Raw genomic sequence first — 14,627 nt, forward strand, 5'->3', positions numbered from 1 at the left:
AAGATAGTTATATTTTTATTATTATTTTGTGTTACTGTTATTAAAAAAAACAATAGCTGTTATAGTTTTGTTGTTTCTATGAAGTTCTTGTGTTGATTTATGGTAAAACCAGACTGTAAAAAAATAAAATAATTATATATATATATATATATATATATATATATATATATATATATATATATATATATAAATATATGCAGTCTATGGGTAAAACCTTTTTGGATGGAGGATTTAGTGCACTATCAGCTGATTTAATGTAAAGAGATGGGAATCTCATGGTAACTCAACAAGACAACACCCGATACATGATTCATAATATCAGGATACACCAATGCTGTAAAGATTGTTAAGATTGCGAGACAGTCTTTGAGGGATACATCACAATATCTGATTAAATAAAGACTACATCCTGTTCAAGCTGCTCTACTCAGAGTATGAGGCTGGTGCTTGGCTCTACTCTCTGCTAGTAAACGTCTGATACTCTTTGATCAAAACGCAGCCATAATCAATAACTTTATTAATAACTAAAGTAGATAAAAGACATTACAACAGACAAGGCAAATGTAAAAGAAACTTCAGAGGCCAGAACATTTTATACAATAACTTTATGTACACTTTTACACTTCATTAATAAAACAGCCGTTCTACAATAACCAGGATAGTGCTGTGATGGCGCAGGAATCCGTCTCCCGCGTGTTAATGCTCTGACGAGTGGCTCTGTTCCTTTTTATTTGGTTTGTTATTGCTGTCCAACAGTCTCTGCTTGAATCCAGTGTGTGTTGAAGAGTGAAACGGTGGATGTGCTGCTGTAGAAAAATACGACTGAAATTAAACAGGAGGCCCGATTCCCCGGATCCTGGAGGCCCTCGAACCTTGTTACTACAATCCAAACGGGGCAAAAATATCAAACTGCAAAAAAAAAAACAGAGAAAGTTTCTCCCTCTTCAGCTGATTCATTCAGTTGTGAGCACATTAAACTCTTCCTGCGGTCTACAGGCATATAAAAACATTTCAGTCATGTTGCTTTTTGTTTCTACGAACATACATTTCTCTTTGTTTCTGATTTGAAAAATTTATATATATGTACATCCTCTTAATGAAACAATCTGCTTTTGGTTTTCTGTCACCGCCCTCCAGCGCTGTGCTGTGCGGTCAAGCAACCCCCCCAAGACAGCCAGACTGAGGCTGGGCATACCTTTGTTTCCATGGTAACACTTCTCATGTGTGTGTGTGAGAATGTGTGTGTGTGCGTGTGTGCATGCAACTCATTCTTGGCGATTGACAGGCACAGTCATTGTGTTTTCGTCAGTTGATGTATGATGTAATTCACACACACTCACACCGAACAATCAGCAAAACAAAGGCACTCTGGGAAGGGTTTAGGGCCGAGTGTGTGCATCCAAGTGTGTGTGTGTGGGTGTGCATCCAAGTGTGTGTGTAAGAGTAGAAAGTGGGAGATTGAAATGTGTGTGTTGCACTCTTGAAATGAAATGGCCCCTCCAAGACCTTCAAATTCAAAACGTCACACCTTAAAAAAAAAAAAAAAACATCCTTCAGTTAAAAAACCCTCATGCCGCTCAGCGTGTGTGTGTGTGTGTGTGTGTGTGTGCTCTGGCAGCAGAAAGGGGTGTGGAGGAAAGCATCGCCACACATCAGCAGCTGCTTCGCCTCTCGTGGTCATGATGGTCAGTGCTTCATCATCTGCTAAGCAGTTCCCTCCTCATCCTCATCTTCATCATCATTTATCCGTCAGTCATGCTGGGGGGCGTGGCCAACAGGTGGGGGGGGGATTTATAAAGAAAGGAACCAGAGAAGGATGAACATTCAGACATGAGATGAATCCCCCTCTAGAAGAGAGACGAGAAGTTCCCGTGAGGCTTCGAGCCTTCGTCTCTCCTCCTACCCAGAGTTCCTCGGGGGGTCGTCTTTCATTGGTTGCTTTTCGAAACGATGATTTGAGGCGGTGTCGGTTTTCCAGTGGTTATTTCATGCAGAGCAGGCCGCCCACGTTGGCCACGAACTCCTCCAGGCTCTTGAGGAAGGCGACCTTCTGCTTGCGGTCCATGGTGGGCGGCGTGCTGCTGGCCGTCAGCTTGTTGAAGGCGTCGGCGAGCCGCTGGTAGATGACGGCGTCTCTCTGCGACGAGAGCAGGGTCTCCACCAGCTCCGAGTACTCCGCCTGATAGAAGGGAGGAGGGAAAACATGAGAAAAGATTTCAGAGCAGAGCAGGGATCGTCCACTGGGCCGGGCTGTTTGAAGGATTAAAGGGATAGTTCACAGATTTTTAAGAAAAAAAAAAAGACAGGAGGTATCAGATCAAATAACAGACTTTTAGGGGTGATAGATTAATAAATCTGAAGCTTTTTTTGATCCAATAATCCTGATGGTTCCATCCTTTTTTCTTCCAAACTTACCAAACTTTAAGAGTTGATACGATATGGCATGTCAAACTTAATAACTTCCACCAACTTGGTAAAATCTAGTTGTAATGACACTAATTGTCCACTAGAGGTCACTGAAGAGTTTATTTTCAACAGCAAAGATTCTGTAAGGCTACTTCTGATGTTCAAGTTCATAAATTAATGGTTTCTGTGTGGGATGTCTTCCTTTATTTCCTGTTTACGTGACAATAACAAGTATAAAGTCCAAAAATAAATAAAATCTTTGGAAGTGCAATTTTATACTATTAATTATTATTTATCTATTTTTTTGCTACTATTGTAAAAAAATTACTTCCAGTCATATTTGTATTTGTGCAAAGATGTTGCTCATCTGTGTTTTGTACATATTGGGATGTTGTTCCCCGCTTGTTTGAATACAAGTTGCAAAAATAAAAATGTGTTGACATCAAAATGAAAATTTAGTAAATTAGAATAGAATAGAATAGAATAGAATAGAATAGAATAGAATAGAATAGAATAGAATAGAATATTCTTTATTAATCCCCCTTGGGGGAATTTTTTTTTTGTCACAGCAGCGCAAAAAAAATTGCATTAATGCAATTATAAATAAAATATAATAATAATAGAATATAAAATTATAAAATTGAAGAAATGTAAATAAATATAAAGAAATATAAGAAATATAGAAAAGTAGAAAAATATTACTATTTACATATTTACATATATATAGGAAATTAAAATCAAAACTCAATTAAAAATCAAGTAAAAATTAATCTCAATTTCATACTTTCTGATGAACAAAGAGGGATAAAACATGAATTAAAACAAAACTATTCTCATAAAATAAAGTTAAAAACAGACAGCTGATAAAGAAACCAGGTTTCTTGTGAAGAAAAGGTCAAGACGAGACTGATTGTTTATTCTATTACGCCATCTTCCTAATAATGATTAGGGTTGCACCCATCACAATTTTCTGGCCAATCACTGATCACGAAAAAGCCTGACCTGCTGATACCGATTTGGGCTGATGCTGATTTTTATATTTCATTTCTCATAACTGACAGCATATACCTTCAATGTTCAGACTTATTTTATTAAAAATCAGTGAACAATACCTGTGAAACAATAAAATCTTTATGTTACTTTTAACTAAAACAGGTAGCAGGTAGTAAATGGGTCTCAGAGCAAAAAGCAACAATGGCTGGCTCCCAGACCTTCCCGGAGGTAAAAAGAAGATCAGTTTCATATGTAAGGATGGGCCGATCACCGATCCCCCAAAATTAAGGAAATCGACATGTCTAATAATGATTTATCTTTCAGTCTGTTTGCATCGCAGAATAAAACCAGTAACGTTTGGTTTCATAAATGAACTGCTGTAAAAAGTCAAAGAAACTCATTTTCTTAAGTCAGAGGATGTTTTTATGTCAGCTCTTCTCTTAGTTATTTTATTAGAACCAACTGAAAGATGAACTAAAATCTTCTTTATTTATTTTTTTACTGTTGTGAAACATTTGTCTGAGCCTTTAGATCTGAAGTTATTCATCTCGATGCAGATCAGCCACTCGAGGCCGCGAGGTGTCATTAACAAATCTCTCCGCCTCCTGTTGCTTTAAAAGCAGCTCGGTGGTGTTTATTTTTACTCCCATACTTAAACTTAATTGCACATCAATTTTCCACTCCAGTGAGCTGTATTTAAACCTGAAATGAATTTCAGTTCCATCAAACCAGCAGGGAGCTCGAAGCGAATTTTACTTCATAACACGAGTGAAAGAAGGACGCTCAGCGAAGGCCAGCGCTCACAGAGACTTCTGAAAAACAGTATTTAAATATGAGCGTGGCGACACACTGATGTCTCACTTTGTTAATAACATCAAGTGCATCACTTTTATCAAGCAAGCTGTCCTGGTGGTTATTCACTGGGTACGACTGAGCTGATTAAAGCTGGAGGTGTGTGAAGCTCTCACCTGATGCAGGCACACGAGTGTGTAGAGCGCTTCTCCAGCTGCTACCGTCATTTCTGTGTTGTGTTTTTGCAGGACCAGCATGTCAAACACCAACTGGAGGCACAAAGTGACAGAGTTAAGAGTCTATTTAAAGTACAGTGACACATTTCTGCGATCTATATGTCGTGAGCGCTGTACCTTGAGGAAGTGACGTGTAGCGATGAAGAGCGGCGTGTCCTTCTCCTGGTTTTTAGCGCACTGCTCGGCCAGAGGAGACAGAGCCTCCAAACACAGCTGGCTGATCTCTGAACTCATCCTGAACACACACGTTAAGGAAAAACAGAAACTGCACGACAGTGAGGTTTTATTTTGGAGGAGGGTTCAGACACAGCTGCATTTGAGGGCACACGAGGTAACGCTAACACCAGCGAGGTCGTTAAAACTTTGTTTGTTTGTGAGGATACGAGGTCATTCCCAGCTCCAGCGAGAACATGAGGCTTTTGAAGAGGTCTTCGGGCAGCTGAGGGATCTTCTCTGGAAAGATCTCACAGATGAAAGTGATGAGCTTGTAATACTGGTTGCACAGAGACGGGAACTGGAAAACAAAAGGGATGACATCAAGATTGTGACTCTATTATGACAAGTAGAGTTTAAGAGTCAGAGGAACATCTTTGTTGAGAAGTTTCACCTTGAGCAGGTCCTGAGACATGAGCGGAAGGACGATGTTGACGCCGTAGAGGACAACATCTGCTGCTGACACCGTCCGACTCGATGCTGGCGTTCCCTGGTCCTGGTTTCTAAACACTTCATCTGTAACCAAAAACAAAGGATAAAAGTTAAAGGACGTCTTCCAGTTGAGATTGAAGAGAAGCTTCCAGATTACTGACCTGTGTCGCTGAAGTCGATGAACTCTTTGGAGAGCAGGTTTGTGAGCAGCTCCATGATGAGCAGCAGGTCCTGGTACTGGTCCTCCTCGGCCGTGGCGTCGCTCCTCTTTCTGCTCTGGTTGTTTTTAGAGTAAACCTGCAGCAGTGTCAGACACGCCTCGTACAGCTTCATGGACTTGGTCTGTGGGAGAAAGGGGGAGGAGTCAGCAGAGACGGTTAAGATCTCAGATGCAGAAGACGACCTGAAGACTGGAGCAAGTCATTTCAGCAAGTCAAAGTTAAGACTTTTTAAGACTTTTTAATGCCACCTTGAGTTAAATTAAGGGCTGAAAACACTATAAATATTAGCAATTATCAAGAAATCCTGCTGGATTGCAATCCAAACAAACAAAGTCCAGCCAACCCTCAATAAATGTGCACTTCCCCACAGTCCCAGACTGGCTAGCTAACATGAAGATAATTTATATCACAAAGAATAAAGCAAAAAAAAAAAAATACTGTATTGCTAAAGAAAAAAAAACACAGAGGTGTTTTTTACACATATAATTATAGAAATCAAACTAACACGTTTTTTTTTTTTGTTTTTTTTGAAGCTTAAGATCTACTGAAATATATGAGCTTGTCTATGTAAAAAAAAACAACAACAAAAAAAAAATATATATATATATACACACACATACATACATATATATTTATATAAAAAATTAAAACTATAATATATAAAATAAAATACAATTAAATATAAAAAATTATATATATATATATATATATATATATATTTATATAAAATAAAAATTATAATATATAAAATAAAAAATAAAAATACAATAAAATATAATAAAAATATAATAGAAATTAACCATATATATATATATATATATATATATATATATATATATATATATATATATATATATATATATATATATATATATATATATATATATATATTTATATAAAATAAAAATTATAATATATAAAATAAAAAATAAAAATACAATAAAATATAATAAAAATATAATAGAAATTAACCATATATATATATATATATATATATATATATATATATATATATATATATATATATATATATATATATATATATATATATATATATATATATTTATATATTTTTTTATTATTATTTATTTATTTTATTTTCTTTGGGTAAGTTAAACCACAACAGATCAAAAACAACTTTTGTAGGACAATAGATGACAAAATGGGAAGTCTGGGGGTGAATATTCATTTTCCCAAACAAAACTGAAGCACTGAGACTCCACGCTGATGCTCTGACCTCAGTTTATGTTTATTTTCTTCTGCAAACACAATTTTACACTTATTTTTTTGCATGTCTTGCAAACAACAACTGAATTTCCTGCATCTTCATCCTGAATCTAACTTTCCCTCATGTAAAACTCAAATTGAAGCACGTTTTTTGTCTTACTCATAGTGCAAAATGTCTTGTTAGATACTTGAGAATAATTTGTCGCTTGTTTGAAACTGTGGCACTCACCTCTCCCAGGTAACAGATCTGTTTGTGAGCCACCTCCACAAAAACCTCAATGATGAGGTTGATTGTCTCGGGCGTGTTGCTGTAGACCTGAGAGACGAAAGGAAACACTGAGATGAAATCTGTGAGATGATTCAGACAGAAGATTCTTTGAACTCAGAGAGATTTCTTTCAAATCTGGTGAGTTCCTGTCAATCTTTTTATTTTTCCACGTTAGCTTCATACATTCAGAGATCTCTCCCTGGAATAGTTTCTTCCTCCTCTTTTTCTCATACCTCCATGAGGCCGATGCAGCTGGACAGGAAGTCCATGAGGAATGAGAAGAGCGAGGCCACGTTGTCGATCTGCGTCGCCTCTGCGATGCCACACAGCGCCTCTAACGTGGCGACGATTTCCTGTTTGACGGCTTCCTCTTGGCTGATCTGAGCGAAGTTCTCCTGGTTGATGAGGTTGAGGAAGCGCTGCTGGAGCGGGTGGAGAACCTGGATGGAGAAAAACACCCTCATGTTTATTTACATTTTACAAACTGTGGGTGTTGAGCTCAATTTGACGCGTGTTATAGATAAATTTGGTGGGCATGCACGGGGGCTGGAAGAGGGCTGAGAGTCAGAAACCAGAGCAAGCCTCACAGTTGTTTGAGTTTCTTCCCGTCTCCGCAGCCTGTGCTCACATCAAACCGTCTCCTCTGAACTCAGTTATGACATACGTATCAAACTAAATCCCGGTTATTCGATTTCACGGGGTCAGAGCGATTTCTCGCTGCGTGTAGGAGAAGAGGAGGAATGTGCAGATGTAACAAAGAAGCGTTTGATCAGTTGTTGGCTCCGTCGCTCTTCTTCCTCCTCCCACAGAGCGGTCCAAGTTGAGACAAAGCAGCTGCAGGAGCCAACAGCTGCCGTCTCACTCGTACAAACCCCCCCTTCGCTTCCCCCCTCGTAATTACTCTGGAGTCATTGTGGCTTTGCACCAACGTTTACTTACTACTGTCAGCTTATTAAGACGCAGGCCTGCAGGATCACTCAGAGGATCAAGTTATATACACAGGAGGAAGACTGGACGGGGAAAATTATCGGCTTCATCCGTCATTCAGACTTGGATCTTGATGGCGTCTGCGGATGTTTGTAACCTTGATGAGCGGAGCGTGTTGTTGTGGATTGTTTTTATTAAAGGTGGAGTCTGCAGGGTTTTCCTAAAGAAACAAAATGTCAACTTTAACAGGAATAGTCCTGCTCAATCATCTCCTACAGGCCACCATACGTGTGTGTGTCAGTGTCTGTGTTGGCTTCAACTCCCTTCCTCTGCCTGGATGTTGAATTTCTGGTTGTTGGGACATTTCTGAGAGGAGAGTAGACGTGGTTACATCAGCAAATCACAGCACCCCCAGTGCACAAGTGACTTTGCGTGTTGATGATCGTGAGTGGAAGAAGCTAATCAGAGCAGCTACAATAGCAGACGTAGCAGACGTAAACTCCAAACAAATCAAGATTTTTCCTAAATGAGAGTGAGACTTGGCTCGACTTTCATTCGCTTTTGGGAACTTAAGCCATGTCCACACGTAGCCCGGTATTTTCATCAACGACTTTCCCCACCTCAATCTGTTTTAAAAAAAACTTTCGTCCACACCTGGCAGGCAAATCCGCCGATAAGTGCTTCTCAAGGCATGCCAAACCCATATTTGGCAGTATTTCCAAATGTAAAACCTGTGCCAGCCAATCAGAATGGGCACCCGTCACTCAACTGTGACGTTTGAGAACCAAAAACTCAGTTTACTGGCGTCTACATGGAACCATGAAATCAGAGTTTTCCAAAATCTTCCCCTTGGCCAGAGTTTTCAAAAAACATCATTTTTAGTGACGTAAAACTGCAATTTCATGTGGATGACAGGCCTAAACTCCTAAAACTATATGCTGTTTCCCAAATACTACGTGTGGACATGGCCTTTGAGAGCTGCACAGGACAAAGGGGACCGTAAATTAGCTTTCTGCTAACTAGGTATGTGTCAAATACCTGTGGTTTGCTTGTGCTAACATGTTAAGTAAGGTGCACGGTTCCCGAGTCTCTTCCACGTAGAAATGTGATGCTACAGGTGGTTGCTGGGCTAATAAGTGTGTTCACGTAGCTTCAGTCAGAGGCTGTGGGTGTGTGCTGCAGCTGGCACTGAGCCAAGGAGGAGGATGTTTGTGTTTACTAACAAGTAACAAAAACTCCTGTAGACTCTTCCTCTAACAGAGTCAATTTCATTTTATCTGCAGTAGAAACTTTCTAGATTTGGGATTTGAAAATTATTTCTAGTATCATAACGGCAGCGTTATTCAAGAGAGTGGAAAACAAGCCCGGGGTGGCCACTTAGGCCTTGTTCACACATAACCGGGTATTTTCAAAAACAAATACCCCCCTCTCATTTCTTTTTGAAAGTACTTTTGTATTGGGCAAATCAGCTGGTGAGTGTGTCTTGAAGAATGCCACACCCATATTTGGCTGTTTTTTTTTAAAGATGTGAAACCTGTGCCAGCCAATCAGGATTAACCTTCATTATTAAGCGTTTCCCGGCCTCTACATGAAAAAATGGAACCAGAATTTTCAAAAATTCCTGACTTTGGCTGGAGTTTACAGAAAACATCGGTTTTGTGTGGCTGACAGGCCTTAATTTATAAATATCTGGGGTTTCCCGGATACCTGGCTATGCGTAGACTTGCCAATCAAAGCTTCTCACTCAGTGAAAAATCAATTCTTTAAATGTCTAATCGTAAAATCCTCAAATATGAAAATCTTTGCTTGTTTTTTGGGGAAGAAACATTAAATAATCAATTGATATGAAAGCAGTGTTTGATTTATCCTCCTCTGTTTTCAAATTACCTCTGCCCAGTATTGCTGTTTGGTGTCGGCGTCCATGTGAGCGAAGCCTCCCAGCACCAGAGCTTTCATCAGAGTCCTCTGCACCGAGCTGGACAGCAGGTGGAGGGGCGGACTGCGGCTGGCAAACTGCTTCGCCAGACTCCACCAGCTCTCACACTGCACCACGATGTTCGCCCTGAACGACACGGAGGAGGGTTAAGAATGCGCTAAAATTATCATCGTAACTTTTTTTTCATTTTTATCTCATCACCTCTCTCTTCTCTCCACCAGCGTCACCAGCAGCTCCACCGTGTCGTTCGCCAGCTCCGTCTCTGAGCTCCACACGGACAGGTTGTTGATCACCTTCTCCAGGAGGTATCCCACAATCCACTGGGCTCCTTCTGTGTCTGCACCAAATGCTGTGATGAGAGGGATGCTGATCTAAAGGGAGAGGAGAGGAGAGGAGAGGAGAGGAGAGGAGAGGTGAGGCGGCTGGAGGAGGAACACCTGTCAGCGGAGGAGGAGCAGAGAGTCCCGTACCTGCTCGTAGAGTTTCTCGTCAACCAGCAGGTACGTCTTGGCCCAGCGCCTGAGGAACCACACGATGTCTTTCCCCATTTGTGGGCTCAGCAGCTCGGTGAGGCTGGCTCTCGTCGCCCGGGACTCAACTTCTGACGTCCGTAAGACAGCTGAAAGCAACCTGAGACACAGGAACACGAAAAAGATTAAAAAACAAAGAAGAGAAAACCAAATCCTCAACTCAAAAACAACAATCAAACTGAGAGTGGGCTTCACAAAGTCATATCCACACACACACACACACATACACACACTCTCCATAAAGGACATAGAGACAGAGGGCTTAAAGCAGCTTATGGCTCCGCCCCCTCCGTGGAGGACAGTGCACAGTTTCACATTGTTTGCAGAAAACAAAACCGCGCTGACATTTACAGAGCCGGGGTCGTCCGCTCGCCGCGAGGAAACATGATTCCAGCGGCAACTCGTCTCTGCAATCCTCTGTCATTGCTGTCATCCCTCACACTCACACACACACACACACACTCTCCTTCACTTAATGAACAATCCAGAAAGAAGAAGGGCTAAACGACCTTCAGCACAATCTGGCGAGCTGCTGTGACTATCTATTGTGATCACTTGTTATCCGCATACACACACACACACACACACGCTCGGTCACCCTCTATTAGACGAGCATCCAGTGTGACCGCCAAGCGCCCCTGAGCCGCACGGGGTTCGAACACCACAGTCACATTACTGTCGCGCTGCACATTTAATTGTTGTTGAAAAATAAATCCCATCTGATAAGAGCGGCCGGCGACGCTTTTGAGTCCCACGCTCGCTTTTATCATCTGTTCTGTCGTTTTTTATACGAGCTGCTCTGTCTTTACTGACGTATGATGAGCTGGATTATCTTACTGAGCATCTTATTTATTCGCCGTACATGAGGACACAACCTCTGGTGAACGAAACGTCAGATAAAGAATTTTCCTAAACAAGGGCTCAGCTTGGCTCGACTTTCACTCGCATTCGGGAGTTAGCTTTTTACGAATCAGGTTTGTGTGATTAGCTCGTGCTACGTGTGTGTCAGCGTCTGTGTCTGCCTCAACCCTTCCTCTGCCTGGATGTTGATGTTTTAGATGTGTCAGGATGTTTCTGAGCCAGAGAGTAAACATGGTTACCTCAGCCAATCACAGCGCCCACACTTTGCAAGTTGATGATCGCGAGTGGAAGAAGCTAATCTGAGCGGCTATGACAGCAGATGTAGCACGGAGGTAGAAAAACACAACTAAAGTGAAAAAAAGTGCTAAAAAGTGATTTTTCCTAAACGAAGGTGAAGCTTGGCTTGAAAAAAAAGTGACGGAAGTTAGCTTTTTGCTAACCAGGTATGTGTCAAATACCTGTGGTTTGCTTGTACTAACATGTTAAGTAAGGTGTATGGCTCCCGAGTCTCTTCCACGTAGAAATGTGATGCTACAGGTGGTTGCTGGGCTAGTGAGTGAGTTCACGTAGTTCAAGTCAGAGGCTGTGGGTGTGGGCTGCAGCTGGCACTGAGCCAAAGAGGAGGAGCCCAGTTTGAATGTTGTGTTAACTAACATGTAATGAAAATTCCTGCAGATCCTACCTTTAACAGTGTAACAACACAACTCTTCTCGAGTCGGCGTTAAAACACTCAAGGGGGGAAACTTTAAGGAAACTGAGCAATTCTGCCAACAAAGCGCATTTTAATAGACACAAATAATAAATGTTAAATGAATGAAACCCATGAATTCTCAAGAGACCGTGTCCAAATCCAAAAAAGTTTATCATTTAATCAAAATCAATGAACGCCTCTCCTGCGCACTCAGCACGTAATGATAATCCAACTTAAATATTTACTGAAACAAAGACCCGAACACAGTTTTTTTCAACCCTTAATTATGTAAAAATCCCCATCTAACAAAAAAACCCTACTTGTCCTTTTCCAAGTTCCTTTAAATTATCTTTCCCACAGTTTTAGGTCCACCTGCCCACAACGGAAGCTGCAGTAAATCCTCTAAGCCCCTAAAGTTAACCCACACAGGATCAAAAAACCCCAAAGCCCAAAAAACGTGATCGATCAACCAAAAACACTGGTATACCAGGAAAAGTGCAAAATAAAGACGATCTCACCACACTTGGAACAAACTTAAATCCATAGAAACGTCTTTTCATTCCTAGTGCACCCGTGGGCCCAGGAAACGATAATCCGAGGGGATCCATAGGGATGTTGGTTTGGCACCAGTAACTACCCTCCGGGTCGTTTATTTAGGTTTATTGAAACTTAGTCCGGACGGTTAATTACTTTTTCATATTCTCCAGGCCCTTTCCACAGGCATGCCTGTTTCATTGTCCTTTTCCCTTGCGTGATCTCCTCTCCGACCCTTCCCTGACGCCACATCCTTTTTTTATAATTTCGTCCTTTATTTTCTTTTCTTTTTAACCAAAAACCAACTCAGAAAACATTACAACAGGTACCCCATCCTGTCTTACATTTTTCTAACTGGGATTTATTTTCATCATACTGAAAACCTCTCATTCATTTCATTCATCGCACTTTTATTCATTTCATTCACAACAATACTTCCGTCATTTAATCAAATTTTCATTTTTGGTCTCACTGTCACAACAGGATGTTTTATTTTAATCTGCAGTACAAATTTTCTACATTTTGGAACTGAAAACTATTTCTAGTAAAGTATAATGGCGGTGTTATTCAAGAAAGTGGGAGTAAAGCCTGGGGCGGCCACTTGTTCACAGGTAGCTGGGTATTTTGAAAAATAAACATCCCCCTCTCATTTGTTTTTGAAGATACTTTTGTATTGGGCGAATCAGCTGGTGAGTGCGGCTTGAAGATCGCCACACCCATATTTGGCAGTGTTTTTCAGATATAAAACCTGTGCCAGCCAATCAGGATGAACCTCCGTTATAAAGCGTCTACATGAAGCCACGAAACAGTAGTTTTCAAATAATCTTGACTTCGGCTCGGGTGGATGACAGGCCTTAGAGAGTTAAAGTGTGAACAAACCTTGAGCTTTGCAGCACTCTGACTCGGACGGGGAGGAGGAGGAGGAGGAGGTCTATTCTGGGTGAGTTTTATGAGCTCTGGCGTGTAAAGTGAGACAAAGTGTCTGACAAACATCTGAAGAGCGCTGCAGACACAATGAGCAGCCATCTCTCACAATACCAAAAGCATGTGACGGCACAGTCCTGGTCCCTGATACGCAGCGCCAAAAATACTTCAAAAAACCTTCACTTTTTAACTGACTTTGATTAACATACCGCCAATTCAACCCAAAACCTCCACGGCTCACCTGAACTTCTTCAAATTCCTCCACCTGCTTTAAAGTTGGTTCAGATATTTAAGCTGTTGACCTTCCGGCTCTCAATGCCGGTCGATGCCAGGCTCGGCAGCTTTTCAATTCTTCAAGTCCAAAGTCAAACACGGCAAAGGTAAACAAACCGCTTATACGCTGGAGGACCCTCGGTACCAGAAAACTATTCAGTCGTCAAAAAAAAGGAGAAACCATCTTAAAGCTCAAAGCCTCAATCAAAATTCCTGAACATTTGAGAAGAAAAGACGCCTTTAGAAATTTGGGCTTTACAGAAAACTCTACATACCTGCCGTTGAAATTATTGTATGCATTCAGAAAATATGAACAGGTTTTTCTCAAATTCAGAAATCCTCACCCTTTGATGCTCTCAGTAAACATCTATAGAGAAACCACAGAAACCCTCAGCTCAGCACTTGATTCTTCCTGAATATTCAGTTTTTGCAGCTGTATTCATTCATCAAGGCTGAGCAGATTATCTGATTCAGAGTCGACCTCGCGCACGCCACAGAAAACGGTACCTGATGACTGAGTCTGTGCGGTTGAAGCCGGGGATGGATGATGCTTTCTCCCCCGGGGAGCCGAGGATCTGCAGCGTGGTGTTGATGTCCACCTCTGTCGAGTGTTTGATGGAGAACTCCATCACCTCCGAGGGGATCAGCGGCGTTTCTCCCTGAGGGTCGTCTGCGAGTAGATACCCTGAGAGACGCACCGAGAAGTTTATTCAAAGCAGCAGTTTCTGATCATCAGAGAAGTTTATCCCAGTAACTGTGTTTAATTTTAGCCTGTTGTACATCTTTCTTTGTTTTAACGACGCTGATTCAGACATTAGTTCATCAACACCGGCCCACAGAGCAGGGTGGAGCAAATAAAAACAGTAAAGTGGAACAAACTGCACTGGAAATTAAATTTGTGACACTATAAAACTGCTGTTTTTAAGTTTTATTAGAAAACTATAAAACTTTTAATACTGTGGGAGAATGTTGAGCCTCATGTGGAAACAAACTCTTCGTTTGTTGTTTGATTTTTCTTAATTTTCCGTTTAGAGGGAATCTACACTGCAAAAAGCTGAAATCTTATCAAGTGTTTTTCTCTTATTTTCAGTAGAAAATGTCTTTTTAGACTCAATATGAGCCACATTCACCTGATCAGTCCAGAAAAATGTCTGATTTCAAGT

At 40.9% G+C, this 14,627-nt stretch overlaps 1 protein-coding gene across 2 annotated transcripts in view; it reads right to left on the reverse strand.

Annotated features, from left to right (window-relative positions):
• Window positions 1-500: 500 nt before the first annotated feature.
• Window positions 501-14,627, reverse strand: part of xpo4 (exportin 4) — a 61,274-nt gene continuing 47,147 nt past the window's right edge. The window contains exons 13-25 of one of the 2 annotated variants that reach the window (XM_074695246.1): window positions 13,972-14,149; window positions 10,122-10,281; window positions 9,853-10,022; window positions 9,603-9,777; window positions 7,022-7,228; window positions 6,750-6,836; window positions 5,234-5,414; window positions 5,035-5,156; window positions 4,811-4,941; window positions 4,545-4,662; window positions 4,368-4,460; window positions 2,084-2,179; window positions 501-1,998 (exon numbers count right to left, since the gene is read on the reverse strand). In XM_074695246.1, coding sequence (XP_074551347.1) covers window positions 1,987-1,998; window positions 2,084-2,179; window positions 4,368-4,460; window positions 4,545-4,662; window positions 4,811-4,941; window positions 5,035-5,156; window positions 5,234-5,414; window positions 6,750-6,836; window positions 7,022-7,228; window positions 9,603-9,777; window positions 9,853-10,022; window positions 10,122-10,281; window positions 13,972-14,149 — 1,730 coding nt within the window. In that variant the 3' untranslated portion in view covers window positions 501-1,986. Of the gene's footprint in view, window positions 2,180-4,367; window positions 4,461-4,544; window positions 4,663-4,810; window positions 4,942-5,034; window positions 5,157-5,233; window positions 5,415-6,749; window positions 6,837-7,021; window positions 7,229-9,602; window positions 9,778-9,852; window positions 10,023-10,121; window positions 10,282-13,971; window positions 14,150-14,627 lie in introns of both variants that reach the window. The other variant, XM_074695245.1, reaches the window with a different exon arrangement.

The sequence above is a fragment of the Halichoeres trimaculatus genome, unplaced genomic scaffold, assembly GCF_033239565.1.
Source record: "Halichoeres trimaculatus isolate MK-OKI-2021-1 unplaced genomic scaffold, fHalTri1.1 fHalTri1_scaffold_19, whole genome shotgun sequence".
Lineage (NCBI taxonomy): Eukaryota > Metazoa > Chordata > Actinopteri > Labriformes > Labridae > Halichoeres > Halichoeres trimaculatus.